The 17,500-nt window shown below is 43.0% G+C and overlaps 3 protein-coding genes across 3 annotated transcripts in view; 1 reads left to right on the forward strand and 2 right to left on the reverse strand.

Annotated features, from left to right (window-relative positions):
* The window catches only part of nsl1 (NSL1 component of MIS12 kinetochore complex), a 3,475-nt gene extending 1,787 nt beyond the window's left edge, over positions 1-1,688 (reverse strand). Inside the window, exon 1 of the mRNA XM_069725106.1 lies at positions 1,462-1,688. Within this exon, the coding sequence (XP_069581207.1) occupies positions 1,462-1,650 (189 nt within the window). The 5' untranslated portion in view covers positions 1,651-1,688. The remainder of the gene's footprint in view (positions 1-1,461) is intronic.
* A 2,680-nt stretch (positions 1,689-4,368) lies between these two features.
* spata45 (spermatogenesis associated 45) lies at positions 4,369-5,454 on the reverse strand. Its single transcript, XM_069725110.1, has 2 exons — positions 5,244-5,454; positions 4,369-4,960 (listed from the first exon to the last, which is right to left on the reverse strand). Exons 1-2 carry the CDS (start codon positions 5,452-5,454, stop codon positions 4,941-4,943), a joined length of 231 nt encoding a protein of 76 aa, XP_069581211.1. The 3' UTR covers positions 4,369-4,940.
* Positions 5,455-6,740: 1,286 nt separating this feature from the next.
* The window catches only part of flvcr1 (FLVCR choline and heme transporter 1), an 11,725-nt gene continuing 965 nt past the window's right edge, over positions 6,741-17,500 (forward strand). The window contains exons 1-10 of the mRNA XM_069725111.1: positions 6,741-7,877; positions 8,635-8,779; positions 9,885-10,025; positions 11,541-11,608; positions 12,114-12,217; positions 12,399-12,509; positions 13,026-13,131; positions 13,603-13,714; positions 13,847-13,911; positions 15,789-17,500. The exon at positions 15,789-17,500 is cut by the window's right edge and continues 965 nt beyond it. Of these exons, the coding sequence (XP_069581212.1) occupies positions 7,176-7,877; positions 8,635-8,779; positions 9,885-10,025; positions 11,541-11,608; positions 12,114-12,217; positions 12,399-12,509; positions 13,026-13,131; positions 13,603-13,714; positions 13,847-13,911; positions 15,789-15,875 (1,641 nt within the window). The 5' untranslated portion in view covers positions 6,741-7,175 and the 3' untranslated portion in view covers positions 15,876-17,500. The remainder of the gene's footprint in view (positions 7,878-8,634; positions 8,780-9,884; positions 10,026-11,540; positions 11,609-12,113; positions 12,218-12,398; positions 12,510-13,025; positions 13,132-13,602; positions 13,715-13,846; positions 13,912-15,788) is intronic.

Below are 17,500 nucleotides of genomic sequence, written 5' to 3' on the forward strand. Positions count from 1 at the left end.
GTGTGGTTCTATCTTATTTAACTCTGTTCTCCGTCTCTAGTGTGGTTCCACCTTATTTAACTCAGTTCTCCGTCTCTAGTGTGGTTCTATCTTATTTAACTCAGTTCTCCGTCTCTAGTGTGGTTCCACCTTATTTAACTCAGTTCTCCGTCTCTAGTGTGGTTCTATCTTATTTAACTCAGTTCTCTGTCTCCAGTGTGGTTCCACCTTATTTAACTCTGTTCTCCGTCTCTAGTGTGGTTCTATCTTATTTAACTCTGTTCTCTGTCTCTATTGTGGTTCTATCTTATTTAACTCAGTTCTCTGTTTCTAGTGTGGTTCCAACTTACTTAACTCTGTTCTGGCTCAAGTGTGGTTCTACCTTATTTAACTCTGTTCTGTCTCTAGTGTGGTTCTACCTTATTTAACTCTGTTCTGTCTCTAGTGTGGTTCTACCTTATTTAACTCTGTTCTGTCTCTAGTGTGGTTCTACCTTATTTAACTCAGTTCTCCGTCTCTGGTGTGGTTCTACCTTATTTAACTCAGTTATCTGTCTCTAGTGTGGTTCCACCTTATTTAACTCAGTTCTCCGTCTCTAGTGTGGTTCTACCTTATTTAACTCAGTTCTCCGTCTCTAGTGTGGTTCTACCTTATTTAACTCAGTTCTCCGTCTCTAGTGTGGTTCCACCTTATTTAACTCAGTTCTCCGTCTCTAGTGTGGTTCTATCTTATTTAACTCAGTTCTCCGTCTCTGGTGTGGTTCTATCTTATTTAACTCTGTTATCTGTCTCTAGTGTGGTTCCACCTTATTTAACTCAGTTCTCCGTCTCTGGTGTGGTTCTATCTTATTTAACTCTGTTATCTGTCTCTAGTGTGGTTCCACCTTATTTAACTCAGTTCTCTGGTGTGGTTCTATCTTATTTAACTCTGTTATCTGTCTCTAGTGTGGTTCCACCTTATTTAACTCAGTTCTCCGTCTCTAGTGTGGTTCTACCTTATTTAACTCAGTTCTCCGTCTCTGGTGTGGTTCTATCTTATTTAACTCTGTTATCTGTCTCTAGTGTGGTTCCACCTTATTTAACTCAGTTCTCCGTCTCTGGTGTGGTTCTGTCTTATTTAACTCTGTTATCTGTCTCTGGTGTGGTTCCACCTTATTTAACTCAGTTCTCCGTCTCTGGTGTGGTTCTATCTTATTTAACTCTGTTATCTGTCTCTAGTGTGGTTCCACCTTATTTAACTCAGTTCTCCGTCTCTGGTGTGGTTCTGTCTTATTTAACTCTGTTATCTGTCTCTGGTGTGGTTCCACCTTATTTAACTCAGTTCTCTGTCTCTGGTGTGGTTCCACCTTATTTAACTCAGTTCTCCTCCAACAACTAACGTTATAAACTGTAATAGAACCTTCATCAGAACAGAACATGACCAGACGTTAAATTGGCTGTTTTTTGAATGGGGTTTGGTGGATCAATCCTAAAAAGGACCCACCGCCAGCAGCTCCTGCAGCAGAACCATCGTCGCCTCCTCGGTTCCGTCCGGCTGTCCGTCCAGAACCGTCTTTAGAACCTCTTTGTATTTGTTGGTCTGCTCGATGACTTTCTTCTTCGAGGTAACTTGAACTCTGTATTCCTGCTTCTCGTCCTCTCTGCGAAACGTTTCTCTCTCCACCGACTCCATCTTTGCCGCCAACTGTTTGTTTTGATTTTTGCACGCAAACCGGAATTGATTGTGTCACTTCCTGGTCCGACTGCTAACTTCCGCTTCGAGGAAACGCCCCCTCCGTTACTCGACACACGCTTCGAAGCGTCGACACATCTCGTAACATCACTACAAAACGGCCACAGTCACATTTTCTGGAATTGTTTCGTCTCTTCGATCTTATTTTTTGACTTTTAATGGAGTATGGATCCGCTGACTGTCTCTGTCATATATCAGCCCGTGAGTTTGAAGAGGTAAAGGCCTTAAAAGAGCTCGAAGTAACTTGTGTTTAATAGAAAGAGGCTCTAGACTGCAGAATATCTTTACATTGTTCATGGTGTTTGTCCACTAGGTTAGGTTAGGTTAGGGTAGGTTAGGTTAGGTAGTTACTTTATTAATCCCCAAGGGGAAATTTTTTCGCTACAGCAGCATACAGAAGCAATAAGATAATAATAGAATAATAGAAAGCAATAAAATATCAGTAAAATATCAGTAAAAAATATAAAATGCACAGTATATACAGTACAGTATATATATATCTATATATATTATATACAAACAACCAAGAAACAGTCAACAGTGTTATTGTTGTGTGATGGATTTTGCCAGAGGTGAGTTATTGTACAGTCTTATTGTGGTCGGCAGGAATGATCTCCTGTATCTGGAATGATCTCCTGTATCAGGAATGATCTCCTGTATCTGGAATGATCTCCTGTATCTGGAATGATCTCCTGTATCTGGAATGATCTCCTGTATCAGGAATGATCTCCTGTATCTGGAATGATCTCCTGTATCAGGAATGATCTCCTGTATCTGGAATGATCTCCTGTATCTGGAATGATCTCCTGTATCAGGAATGATCTCCTGTATCAGGAATGATCTCTTGTATCTGGAATGATCTCCTGTATCAGGAATGATCTCCTGTATCTGGAATGATCTCCTGTATCAGGAATGATCTCCTGTATCAGGAATGATCTCCTGTATCAGGAATGATCTCCTGTATCAGGAATGATCTCCTGTATCTGGAATGATCTCCTGTATCTGGAATGATCTCCTGTATCTGGAATGATCTCCTGTATCTGGAATGATCTCCTGTATCTGGAATGATCTCCTGTATCAGGAATGATCTCCTGTATCAGGAATCAGGAATGATCTCCTGTATCAGGAATGATCTCCTGTATCTGGAATGATCTCCTGTATCTGGAATGATCTCCTGTATCTGGAATGATCTCCTGGAATGATCTCCTGTATCAGGAATGATCTCCTGTATCTGGAATGATCTCCTGTATCAGAATGATCTCCTGTATCTGGAATGATCTCTGTATCAGGAATGATCCTGTATCTGGAATGATCTCCTGGAATGATCTCCTGTATCTGGAATGATCTCCTGTATCTGGAATGATCTCCTGTATCAGGAATGATCTCCTGTATCTGTCCTTGTGACAGCAGCTGGAGGAATCTTTTGGAGAACGTCCTCCTCTGTCCCTGCAGCAGGTGGAGAGGGTGGACAGGATTATCCAAGATGGACAATAGTTTGTTCAGCGTCCTCCTCTCCACCTCCTTTTCCAGACTGTCCAGTTTGTAGCCGATGATGGAGCCGGCCTTCTTCACCAGTTTGTTAAGTCTGTTGGTGTCATTGGCTGTATATATATATATATATATATACACACATATATCTATATATACACACACACATATATAAATATATATGTAGACATATGTATGTATGTATTAAATCACACACCACCTGAAACAGTTAAACTTTCGTGGCATGTGTTTGTGCAGTAAGAGTTCAGTATGGAGGCTGATGAGGAGTTATTTGACTGAAAACTATACGTTCATGATATTTATACATAAATACATTATCTGCTTTAAAGATAATAAGCGCCAAACTTTAGTAAAACAGACCTGAGAGAAACTGTGAGAACACAAACATTGATCTGCACATCTGCACCCAGCTGGAGGTCATCCTATTTGTTATTCATGGTTTCACCTTTAATTCCTTCCTCCCAGATTCGGGGGGGGGGGGGGGGGGTCTGGCAGCGTGAAGCCTCAGGTACTCAAACAATCTCAACACCATCCATATTATTATTATTTCACTTTACTGAGTCTGACGGTGTGTGTGTGTGTGTGTGTGTGTGGTGGGGGGGTCTCTGAGGCCTCTGCAGGGAGGAGGGGAGGTGAGACAGATATTTCTTGTTTCTTTCATTGATCATTAATCATTCATTGAAAGTACTAAAAGTCACATTTCACCAAGTTTAGTAAAGAAATGTCCTCAGTCTCTGTTTTACGTAGGTAGGTAGGTAGGTATATACTTTATTAATCCCCGAGGGGAAATTTATTCGCCACAGCAGCATACATACAGGAGCAATAATAGAAACAATAGAATAAAATAATAATAGAATAGAATAATATAATAGAAAAGCAATAAAATAAAAAATATAAATATAAAATATAAAATGCACAGTACATACAGTATATATACAGTACATTAAATATCTATATATATTATATACAACAAACCAATAAACACAGTCAACATATATATATATATATATATACATACAGTATATATCTATATATATATAATATACATACAATATACAAGCAACCAAGAAACACAGTCAACAGTGTTTTTGTACTGTGATGGATTTTGCCAGAGGTGAGTTATTGTGAGTTATTGTTATTGTATTTACCTCCGTTTGAATTGTTACTGTTGTTCACTAGTTAAAGAGCATTAATGCTCTTTAACTAGTGAACGAGCATTAACTAGTTAACGAGCATGTCAACTATCTTCACCCAAACATCACTAATGGCACTACAAGGATTTATTAGGAGTTTAAAGGAATTTAGTTGCGACTCTTTGGAGTATTGATTGAAATGAAGGAGGTGGTTCCAGATAAATATTCAAGACATCTCATAGTTATAACTGAACTATGAATATCTGTAAAACTGATGGAGTGACACTTCTTAAACAAGTCAGTGTGGAACAGTTCACAGACACAAACAAACAGATTCATGTTCACAGACACAAACAAACAGATTCATGTTCACAGACACAAACAAACAGATTCATGTTCACAGACACAAACAAACAGATTCATGTTCACAGACACAAACAAACAGATTCATGTTCACAGACACAAACAGAAGTCCAGGTTCTCCGTGTTGTGATGTCATCCTGTCCAACGTGGTGGTTCTGAATGAACCGGCTCGGTCCGGTGTTTTTCTGCACCGTCAGCTGATTGTGTTCAGGAGGATGCAGCCGTCTACACCAGGTGAGATTTATCTGGAAGAGAAGATTCATCACAGACAGAAGACAGTTGGATGTTCTGCTTTTAAACATATTAAATATGAGAATCTGTCACAATCAGACATCATTTCTGATAGATGATGTCACAGTTTAAACTCAGGAATTACAGTCATCTCCAAAGATTTGAGAGGATGTTGTTCAGATGATCTGCCTGAAATGTTCCAGATGTTCATACTTATATGTGTTCCACTGATAACAGTCATCAGATAATAAAACTGGAACATTTTGAAAGTACTTTGATGAACTCTGAACTCCTTACAGCTCTCCTCGAAGTGCTTCCTCTGTGGCCGCTTGGCGGGCGTCTGCAGCTCGGTGCCGGTCGGAGCGGGTCGGAGGACCGGGCCGGTCTGCCGGTGAGCCCGGTAGTGCCTCCTCTCGGGCCGGTCCCAGGACTGCCGGGGCTTCCCCTCCGCCTGACACCACGTCTCCCTCCGCAGGTTGAGCTGCAGCAGGGTGCCCCCCCCCGACATGCTGCCTTTATTTTATAATGGAGAAATATTCCTTCTAGAAACCGTCCAAAGGAGACCTGGTCAGTTTGTGATGCCGTTTCGTTTCCACAGCAACAGGGAACCACAAGAAGCCCTGCGTGTCAAAGATCTTTTGTTTGGGAGGATGAGTCACTACAAAACACACTTATTGCATTTCTTTTTGGGGGGGACTACTGTTCATCAGGTTAATTATATTAAATTAAATTGACCTTTTTTAAAAAAAAATTTTTTTATGGCCTATTTTAAAACACAAGCTATCAGACCACTTTTTAAACACGTTACTGAATTTAATCAAAATTGACTTGAAGCTGTAGGATCAAAACTTGACTTTGTGTGGAGACGCCGTCCATCAGCTGATCTCGATGCACAGTACCAATCAGGAGGGACATCACACACACAAACAGCTGTCCAGGCTAAATAATAAACACATACTTCTGTCTTTAATTCATTGGATTTAAATAAAATCTTGAAAAAGTATCTTCCGGAGTCAAGATCTATTAAAACCCAAAATACCAACACGAACCACAAATGACATGTTTGATGAAGATATCGTTTTATAATCGTACCAACACAAAATGTCCAACAGATTAATTACCTGCTTGGTACCAGAAAACAGGGACAGAGTGAGAGCTCTCTTCTATCCTCTCTGCCCCCCCCCCCACACACACACACACACACACACACACACACACACACACACACACACACACACACAGTCACATGATCCACCGACTGACAACTGAAGGACTCTTGTGTTCTCATTGATCTGGAGGAAAACCTAAAAATGAATTTATTATCAAAACTACCATTTAAAGTCACAAACTATTATAAAAATAAACTTGATTTAAATATGAAATCTTTCATACAAGCAGCTCCATGTGAGTCACAGATAAAAATGACCTTCAGTGTGTCACATATAGAGGAACATTTAAAAATGTAGACAATAAGTAAAATGCATGAAATGAAATACATTGAGTTAAAATATAACAAATATAAATATCCATGAAGCAGTCGGCTAACAGGTGACTTTATTGATCTGTCTGATCAGTTATTCCATTGTTTTACATTTTCTGATGTATTCAGGAACAACTAACAACTTAAACTCAGATAAATTCATTTAATAGTCTGTTTTTTTAATTAGGTCTAAAATATAAACAGATTCTGTAAACTTCAGTGAAATATCCAGGAATATTTCAAAAATATCTGATGATTTAATTGTATGAATTAAGGTTCGGTAAAAGTTGTCTTATTACAATTATTATTTTTAATGATTCATTAACAGACTGAAGAGAATATATTGTATTAATTAAACTCGATGATGATGATGATGGAGGGTTAATATTAACACTAATTGTTGCATCATCACAGATTAAACTCACCTACATGACGACGGGACACTACAGGCTCGTGCTGCTCTTCTATTGGCTCATCAGCATCGGAAGGGCGCGTGACAGCGTCGGCTGAACAAAAGATAGAGGGAGGTAGGCAGCACGCGGGCTCGGAGGAGCCGGTCACGAGGGGTGTTTTAAAAGGAGCAGCACGTGTTAAAGGGGATGGTGATACTAAGGAAGTGTGGAGTCTCCTCCTGGTTCATGTTCTGGTTATTTACGGTTATTTACGGTACCGTTAACGCCCTCTCAGCTGATCGTCTGACATCATCTCTCTGCTGGCGGAAACACACGAACAGACACTGAACCGGCATCATGGTGGCCGGGGAGCTCGTGCAGGAGCATCTGCGCGCGGATACCGGCGCACCTGACGCCATCACGGTCGGCGGGAAGAGTCCCGGGCTGGAGGGAGCAGCCGAGCGGGGCGAGGATCCGACGTACGGGGCGGCGCCGGCGGGCGGGGCGGAGGAGGCAGACACCACCCGGCACCTGGAGCAGGAGAAGGAGGTGCCGCCGGATGAACGAGAGGCGATGCTCCCTGACGGAGGAGGAGAGGAGGAGGACGGGAAGAAGCTGGAGACCCGACTGTACCGGCGCCGGTTCTGCGTGCTGGCCGTGTTCAGCCTGTACTCCCTGGTGAACGCCTTCCAGTGGATCCAGTACAGCATCATCACCAACGTGTTCACCGGATACTACCACGTGACCAGCGACAAGGTCAACTGGCTCTCCATCGTCTACATGGTCGCCTACGTGCCGCTCATCTTCCCCGCCACCTGGCTGCTGGACCGGAAGGGGCTCCGGTTAACGGCCCTGCTGGGCGCCGGCCTCAACTGCGCCGGCGCCTGTCTGAAGTGCGCGAGCGTGAGCCCCGAGCTGTTCGGAGTCACCGTCACCGCGCAGGTCATCTGCTCCGTGGCGCAGGTGTTCATCCTCGGCCTGCCGTCCCGCATCGCCTCGGTGTGGTTCGGACCCCGCGAGGTGTCCACCGCGTGCGCCGCAGCCGTGCTGGGGAACCAGGTGAGAGGCGCTCGAGCGTGTGTGCGCGTGCCACCGATTATTGACAGGCTGTTTCAGAGTGTTTTCGGTTTGACGGTGAGGAACCGATTACAATGAATATAATAACATGGAATTAAATGAAGAGAAAAACTATCGATTTATAGAACAGAATATAATTCACTGTTTTAATTCAGATTCAGAGTAGAACTGAATTTATAGAAAATTTATGAATGCAGTAATTAAAAACAATAGAAGAGAACATAATAGAGCAGAAATTACATGTTTGATATAATAACACATTAAATATTTGATATAATAACACATTAAATGTTTGATATAATAACATTAAATGTTTGATATAATAACATATTAAATGTTTGATATAATAACATTAAATGTTTGATATAATAACACATTAAATGTTTGATATAATAACATTAAATGTTTGATATAATAACACATTAAATATTTGATATAATAACATTAAATTTTTGATATAATAACATTAAATGTTTGATATAATAACACAGCATGACAACAACAGTAGTCCTGTTAGTAACCATATTTCTCTGTCTCTCCGTGTCTTTCCATGTCCCCCCGTGTCTCTCCATGTCCCCCTGCGTCCCCCCGTGTCTCTCCGTGTCCACCTGCGTCCCCCGTGCCCCTCCGCGTCTGTCCGTGTCCCCCTGCGTCCCCCGTGTCTCTCCGTGTCCCCTTGCGTCCCCCGTGTCTACATGTCCGTGTCTCCATGTCCGTGTCTCCATGTCCGTGTCTCCAGCTGGGGACGGCCATCGGCTTCCTGTTGCCTCCAGTTCTGGTTCCCTACAAGCCGACAGATGTTGAAGTGACGGGTCAGAACATCAGCATCATGTTCTACGGAACAGCTGCTGTCTCCACGGTCCTCTTCGTCCTCACGGTGATCGGTAACCAACACAGACACACGCTGGGGTTGCTAGGGTTGCTTAGGTTGCTGGGGTTGCTGGGATTGCTTGGGTTGCTTAGGTTGCTGGGGTTGCTGGGATTGCTAGTGTTGCTGGGGTTGCTTGTGTTGCTAGTGTTGCTAGGGTTGCTAGTGTTGCTAGGCTTGCTGGGGTTGCTTGTGTTGCTGGGGTTGCTAGGCTTGCTGGGGTTGCTCGTGTTGCTAGTGTTGCTGGGGTTGCTGCGGTTGCTAGGCTTGCTGGGTTGCTAGGGTTGCTAGGCTTGCTGGGGTTGCTTGGGTTGCTAGTGTTGCTGGGGTTGCTAGTGTTGCTGTGGTTGCTAGGCTTGCTGGGGTTGCTCGTGTTGCTAGTGTTGCTGGGGTTGCTAGTGTTGCTGGGGTTGCTAGGGTTGCTTGTGTTGCTGGGTTTGCTGGGGTTGCTAGGCTTGCTGGGGTTGCTAGTGTTGCTGGGGTTGCTAGGGTTGCTGGGGTTGCTAGTGTTGCTGCGGTTGCTAGTGTTGCTAGGGTTGCTGCGGTTGCTAGGCTTGCTGGGTTGCTAGGCTTGCTGGGGTTGCTAGTGTTGCTAGGGTTGCTAGTGTTGCTGGGGTTGCTAGGCTTGCTGGGGTTGCTTGGGTTGCTAGTGTTGCTTGGGTTGCTAGTGTTGCTTGGGTTGCTAGGCTTGCTGGGGTTGCTAGGGTTGCTAGTGTTGCTAGGGTTGCTAGTGTTGCTAGGGTTGCTGGGGTTGCTAGGGTTGCTAGTGTTGCTGGGGTTGCTAGTGTTGCTAGTGTTGCTGGGGTTGCTAGGGTTGCTGGGGTTGCTAGTGTTGCTGGGGTTGCTAGGGTTGCTAGTGTTGCTAGGGTTGCTGGGGTTGCATGGGTTGCTGGGGTTGCTGGGGTTGCTGGGGTTGCTAGGGTTGCTGGGGTTGCTGGTTCAGTGTCCTCAGACTCGTGTTGACTGCAACCTGTGTGTCCTCAGAAGAATAGAAATGTCCTCCATTGACAGGGTGGATCAGGAGTTTGGGATTAAGGAAGGAGACGGATTAGATTAGAGAATCTCTGGGGCTGTACGGGAGCAGGAGAAGGAGACCGACTCCTCTGTTCTCCTTTCTCCAGTCGTAACGGACCGACCCCCCCTCCCCCCCAGCCAGGCCCAGGCGGTGCTGCCGGGCTCCCCCCCCGAAGACTACTCCTACCGGCAGTCCATCATCAACCTGATGAAGAACAAAGCCTTCGTCCTGCTGCTCATCACCTACGGTGAGAATACACCTGCTGCTGACTCACAACCAGCTGGCAGGACTGTTACCTAGCAACGGCCAATCAGAGGGGCTGCGTGAGTGTGTGTGTGTGTGTGTGTGTGTGTGTGTGTGTGTGTGTGTGTGTGTGTGTGTGTGTGTGTGTGTGTGTGTGTGTGTGTGTGTGTAGTGTTCGTGTGTGTGTGTGCAGTGTTCGTGTGTGTGTGTGTAGTGTTCGTGTGTGTGTGTGTGTAGTGTTTGTGTGTGTGTGTGTGTGTGTGTGTGTGTGTGTGTGTGTGTGTGTGTGTGTGTGTGTGTGTGTGTGTGTGTTTGTGTGTGTGTGTGCAGTGTTCGTGTGTGTGTGTGTAGTGTTCGTGTGTGTGTGTGTGTGTGTAGTGTTTGTGTGTGTGCAGTGTTCATGTGTGTTCGTGTGTGTGTGTAGTGTTCGTGTGTGTTCATGTGTGTGTGTGTGTAGTGTTCGTGTGTGTGTGTGTAGTGTTCATGTGTGTGTGTAGTTTTCATGTGTGTTCGTGTGTGTGTGTGTGTAGTGTTCGTGTGTGTGTAGTGTTCATGTGTGTTCGTGTGTGTGTGTGGTGTTCGTGTGTGTGTAGTGTTCGTGTGTGTGTATTGTTCATGTGTGTGTGTGTAGTGTTCGTGTGTGTTCATGTGTGTGTGTGTGTGTGTGTAGTGTTCGTGTGTGTGCAGTGTTCGTGTGTGTGTAGTGTTCATGTGTGTGTGTGTGTAGTGTTCGTGTGTGTGTAGTGTTCATGTGTGTGTGTGTGTGTAGTGTTCATGTGTGTTCATGTGTGTGTGTGTGTAGTGTTCATGTGTGTTCGTGTGTGTGTGTGTGTGTAGTGTTCATGTGTGTGTGATTAGTGTTCATGTGTGTGTGTGTGTAGGGTTCATGTGTGTTCATGTGTGTGTGTGTGTAGTGTTCATGTGTGTGGTTGTTGTGTTCATGTGTGTGTGTTCATGTGTGTGTGGTTGTTGTGTTCGTGTGTGTGTGTAGGGTTCATGTGTGTTCATGTGTGTGTGTGTATGTGTGTAGGGTTCATGTGTGTGGTTGTTGTGTTCATGTGTGTGTGTGTGGTTGTTGTGTTCGTGTGTGTGTGTGTGTGTGTGTGTAGTGTTCATGTGTGTTCGTGTATGTGTGTGTAGTGTTCATGTGTGTGTGTGTAGTGTTCATGTGTGTTCGTGTATGTGTGTGTAGTGTTCATGTGTGTGTGTGTAGTGTTCATGTGTGTTCATGTGTGTGTGTGTGTAGTGTTCATGTGTGTTCATGTGTGTGTGTGTGTAGTGTTCATGTGTGTTCGTGTATGTGTGTGCAGTGTTCATGTGTGTGTGTGTAGTGTTCATGTGTGTTCATGTGTGTGTGTGTGTAGTGTTCATGTGTGTTCATGTGTGTGTGTGTGTAGTGTTCATGTGTGTGTGTGTGTAGTGTTCATGTGTGTTCATGTGTGTGTGTGTGTAGTGTTCATGTGTGTGTGTGTGTAGTGTTCATGTGTGTTCATGTGTGTGTGTGTGTGTGTGTGTGCAGGAATAATGACGGGCTCCTTCTACTCCGTCTCAACGCTTCTCAGCCAGATGATCACGGCCTGCTACGAGGTACAACACCTTCTCTACATCCCATCATCCGAGCTGTGTGTGTTTAACCCTCATGGGGTCAAAGGTCGTGACTGAAAGAGGAGGACTGCAGATATGAAGCAGGTCCAGTCACCTGTCTGCACACGGTTCTGGTTCTGGTTCTGGTTCCTGTTGGAGACTTAGAAACCAACTGGATGTTGGATAAACAATGACAGCTGGTTATCTGCTGTCAATCATGCCTGCTCCCCACCATAACACACACACACACACACACACACACACACACACACACACACACACACACACACACACACACACACACACACACACACACACACATATACACCTACACACACACACACTGAGACTTCAGCCTCACATACCCCCACCCCCCCACCCCCCGCATGTACATACTCCCACATCATGTGACCTGTGTCTGGTTGTGTAAGGAACCTGTGTGTGTGTGTGTGTGTGGAGTTTGAAGCAGGTCGGTGGTTCTGACAGAAATCGGGTCTCCTCTCCTCAGAACCAGGAGCTGAACGCCGGGCGGATCGGTCTGACCCTGGTGCTGGCTGGGATGGTGGGCTCCATCCTCTGTGGGCTGTGGCTGGACCACACCAAGACGTACAAGTACGACTCACACCAGGCTGTCATATGATCCAGCTACAGGAGTTAGTGATGTCACAGGAGCATAAATATACAGTTAGTGATGTCACATGTGGACACCTTCATACCTAGTGATCAGCTGATTTGTGTGTGGAGGATGATTATCAGTGATGGCTGAGTGACATGTGGTGCTGCTGTCCGTCAGGATGACCACGCTGACCGTATATGGGCTTTCCTTCCTGGGGATGCTGGTGTTCACCTTCACTCTGGACCTCAAGAACATCGAGCTGGTGTTCTTCACAGCAGGAGTTCTGGGGTACGACCCGACCAGTGTGTGTGTGTGTGTGTGTGTGTGTGTGTGTGTGTGTGTGTGTGTGTGTGTGTGTGTGTGTGTGTGTGTGTGTGTGTGTGTGTGTGAGTGTGTGTTCACATTTACACCACAACATCAGAAATAGACCTGACAGAATAATAATAAAAAGATTTGTTTGCATATTAAACAGGTTATTGGGTTTTATTCTGTTTCCATAACTTCTTTCATTCAAATAGTTTTTTTTATTGCTTGAGATATTTTATTTATGAGTCTTTTACTATCTTAACCATAAATCTTTATTTGTTCTATTGTTTAAATTCATTCTGAACTATTTTTGTCTTTTTCATTGACATTTTGAGGGGCGGAGCTGATATGGTGTTTATTATTATTTTATATATTATTATTATTATGTCGATCATTTATAGTTCAATTATGAAAGAAGCTTTAAGTTTACAGTTTGATTGATTGATTGATTGATTAATTGACTGATTGACTGACTGACTGATTGATGGTGTTCTCCAGGTTCTTCATGACCGGCTACCTTCCTCTGGGCTTTGAGTTCGGAGTAGAGATCACGTACCCAGAGTCTGAAGGGACGTCGTCAGGACTCCTCAATGCTTTCGCTCAGGTTCAGAAGCTCCATAAGATCCCCGATGTTCTCTAGTGCTGAATAATAACACTTAATACCAGACCTGGGCATTGTGTGGCCCGCGGGCCACATGTGGCCCTTTGGTTGATTCTGACTGGCCCATGTGAGGTTGATTGGAAATTACAAAATAAACATATTTTCTAATTTTACTTCTTTTTACTAATTTTACTTATTTTCTAATTTAATTTCTAATTTATTTTTGCATGGACTAAAGCTGCAGTGCTTTTATTTTGAAGTGTTTTATTCATTAGGATAGGCCCTCCACAATATTTTCTGTTTCTCATGTGGCCCCATGGAAAAAATAATTGCCCACCCCTGCCTTATACAGACTGTCACGAGAGGCTCTAATGATGTGTGTGTGTGTGTGTGTGTGTGTGTGTGTGTGTGTGTGTGTGTGTGTGTGTGTGTGTGTGTGTGTGTGTGTGTGTGTGTGTGTGTGTGTGTGTGTAGATATTTGGGATCATCTTCACTCTGATTCAGGGAGAACTGATGAAAGACTACAATCCTCTGGCTGGAAATCTCTTCCTCTGCGCCTGGATCTTCCTGGGAATATTTCTCACAGGTGTGTGTGTGTGTGTGTGTGTGTGTGTGTGTGTGTGTGTGTGTGTGTGTGTGTGTGTGTGTGTGTGTGTGTGTGTGTGTGTGTGTGTGTGTTTATCAAACCAAATATTGAATCCATCTTGTTTTGTTTCAGCTTTAATCAAGTCGGATCTGAAGAGACACAACATCAACATGGCAGCCGACAGCAGCCTGCAGGCAGTAAGTCCTTCTACCCACAATGCACCAGTTGTTTTTCATCTTCATCCTCCCTCAGTCTGGGACCAGTCCAAGTACATTTCTCTTGAAAAGTGGTTCTTCTGGTTTCCACCTGATCTTCAATGAGCCTCCGTGTTACGTTACATATTCATGAATGTGGAACGTTTTCACTGCAGCTGAAGTCACTTCTGACTTCATGAGAGAATATTCATATCAGGAACTCTTCATATCAGGAACTCTTCATGTCATGAACTCTTCATGTCAGGAACTCTTCATATCAGGAACTCTTCATGTCAGGAACTCTTCATGTCAGGAACTCTTCATATCAGGAACTCTTCATATCAGACTGGCACCAAAACCAGGAACACAACACAAAGACACTTTTCACTTCCTTCTTCTTCTGTCTCGTTTCTCTGTGGAATCTCCTCGAGTAACGACAGTGTTTACAGTCTCAGTGTTCAGTATTCCTCCTCCTGACCTCCTCGGATCCTTGAACCTCCTCCTGACGTCTTCGGATTCTTGAACCTCCTCCTGACCTCCTCGGATCCTTGAACCTCCTCCTGACCTTCTCGGATCCTTGAACCTCCTCCTGACCTTCTCGGATCCTTGAACCTCCTCCTGACCTCCTCGGATCCTTGAACCTCCTCTTTACCTCTTCGGATCCTTGAACCTCCTCCTGACGTCCTTGGATCCTTGAGCCTCCTCCTGACCTCCTTGGATCCTTGAACCTCCTCCTGACCTCCTCGGATCCTTGAACCTCCTCAGATCCTTGAACCTCCTCCTGACCTCCTCGGATCCTTGAACCTGCTCAGATCCTTGAACCTCCTCCTAACCTCCTCACATTTCTCTGTAAACTCGTCTAACAAAACAATTGTAAAAAGACAACTGAATTATTTTATTATTAGTATTATTATATTATTATAATTATTTTATATTATTATTATTATACGATTCTTCCCATATTATTATTATTATTATTATATGATTCTTTTATTATTATAATAATATGTTTATTATATTATTATTTTATTATTATATGATTCTTCTTATATTCTTCTTCTTATATTATTATGATATGATTCTTATTATATTATTATTTTATTATATGATTCTTCTTATGTTATTCTTATATTATTATATCATTCTTCTTCTTAAATTATTATATTATTATTCTTTTATTATTATATGATTATTCTTTTATTATTATATTATATGATTATTGTTATTATTTTATTATTTTACGATTATATGATTCTTCTTATATTATTATTATTATAATATCATTATTATTTTATTATGCTAAGATTATTCTTATTATTATATTATTATTTTATTAAGCTAAGATTCTTATTATTATTTTATTATTATGTTATTATGATTCTTCTTTTTCTTATATTATTATTATTTTATTATGATATTCTTCTTCTTATATTATTATATTATTATTATATGATTCTTCTTTTTCTTTTATTATGATATGATTCTTCTTATATTATTATTATGATTCTTCTTATATTATTATATTATTATTATGATTCTTCTTATATTATTATTATTATTATATGATTCTTCTTATATTATTATGATATGATTCTTATATTATTATTATATGATTCTTCTTGTATTATTATGATTATATTATTATTTTATTATATGATTCTTCTTATATTATTATTATTTTATTATGATATGATTATTATTTAATTATGATATGATTCTTCTTATATTATTATTATTATTATTGCCTGATTGTACAGCTTCTTCTCCAGAAACCATGTCAGTGACATCATAGTTCAGTCTTATTGTCACCGTTCGCTCCAGAACTCAAACCAGCGTTATGAACTAACAGAGTCTGAGTATGTTCTGTGTTTCTCTTCCAGCTTCCTGCTGAAGGTCCTTCAGACCAGAAGATCAACGGCGTCCATCTGCAGCCGTCCGTCAGCTTCTCCCGTGAAACCTCGCTGTGACCTGCCGAGTCACTGAATGCCGGGACGACTCGGCGCTCTGCTCGTCGCCGTGGAAACACGGCGGCTCCTCGGCTGACATGAAGGTGACAGATTTTTATTGGCGAGTAGATAGTCCTGAACATCTGGAGATGCGGGTGAGAGCACAACCGCAGTCTGCAGTGGAGTCGGGTCAGGTGACTCCCGCAGGACCAATGAGGAGCTGCTTCCAGGCTCCTCCTCCTCTCCACAGGAGTCAGACTGGGTCTCCTCCTGGGAACATGCTGAAGGAGCTCCGCTCTTTGTTTGTATCAAGCATGGCTGTGTTGGTTTCCTGGTGACCAGCTGCTGACACTAGCTTCCACTTCCTGTGTCCTTCAGCTCAGATGTTTCTCCTGAACGCTGCATGACTTTCAGACTTCTTTCTGCACGGTTTGCTTTGGTGTTGACGTCCAGACAAACGTTACAAAAACTAAACGCATGTTGTTCCTCTGACAGGCTGAGGTCCTGCAGAAAGCCTGACAGCTTGTCTGTGCTGCTTGTCCTGAACATCTTTACACCTGAAGGAGATTCTGTTCGTCAACGTCGATTCATCTCATTCACTTCTTTTTCTCTTGATGTGTAAAAGTTGCCATCATGATGTTTCATTGACTTGGAGGAACGTCTCCGGACGGTAGAAGGTGGAGAACGTGTGGCTTAGCGTGTGCACTGATAACATACATGTGCTGCAGTGTTTCCAGAAGAACCACGACGGACCGAACTGAATGTTCTGAGCTCAGCGCACAAAAACAAACACGCACAACTTCTACTTTTCTACTCCGAACCTGATTTCACGTGTTCGTGCTGTCGTCGTTCTTCCACACCAGCGCTTACTGATCTGAGTGTTGCAGCTCACGAGAACCGGAGAACCACCTGAACACGCTCCACACGTTCAGGGGAACGTTCCACCCCAAGTTAAATTAAAGTGTCTGAGGGAACTGCAGCTGTTGCACAACATCATTTCATTTTCACTGAGTAGCACAAAGCTGCTGGACACACACGAAACACACGGCATTCTGGGTAAAAATCATTAAAGCTGCACATATGTTGGTATTACTCATGTAAGAGTATTAACATGTAAGAGTGCTACATGTAAGAGTGCTAACATGTAAGAGTGCTACATGTAAGAGTACTAACATGTAAGAGTGCTACATGTAAGAGTACTAACATGTAAGAGTGCTACATGTAAGAGTGCTAACATGTAAGAGTGCTACATGTAAGAGTGCTACATGTAAGAGTATTAACATGTAAGAGTGCTACATGTAAGAGTGCTAACATGTAAGAGTGCTACATGTAAGAGTGCTACATGTAAGAGTGCTAACATGTAAGAGTGCTACATGTAAGAGTGCTAACATGTGAGCGTGCTACATGTGAGCGTGCTGAGTGAAGTACTGTACACCATTTTGACTCAGCTTGTGTATTTGAGCCACCTGGAGACATGACTCTGAGACATGACTCTGAGACATGATGGGAGGAAGGCGCCATCTAGTGGTGTTTGTCTGGTGGTGCTGCAGCAGAGAGGAAAGGAGAAGCACAATGAGACTCTTGTCTGTCTGTCATTACATTCACTTTAACTGAAGGAACTTTGCTCTTTATAGTTTTATTTACCC

This window comes from Brachyistius frenatus, unplaced genomic scaffold (genome assembly GCF_029030835.1).
Source record: "Brachyistius frenatus isolate BFR_SWC_R1_liver_20210118 unplaced genomic scaffold, ASM2903083v1 Contig_409, whole genome shotgun sequence".
Lineage (NCBI taxonomy): Eukaryota > Metazoa > Chordata > Actinopteri > Embiotocidae > Brachyistius > Brachyistius frenatus.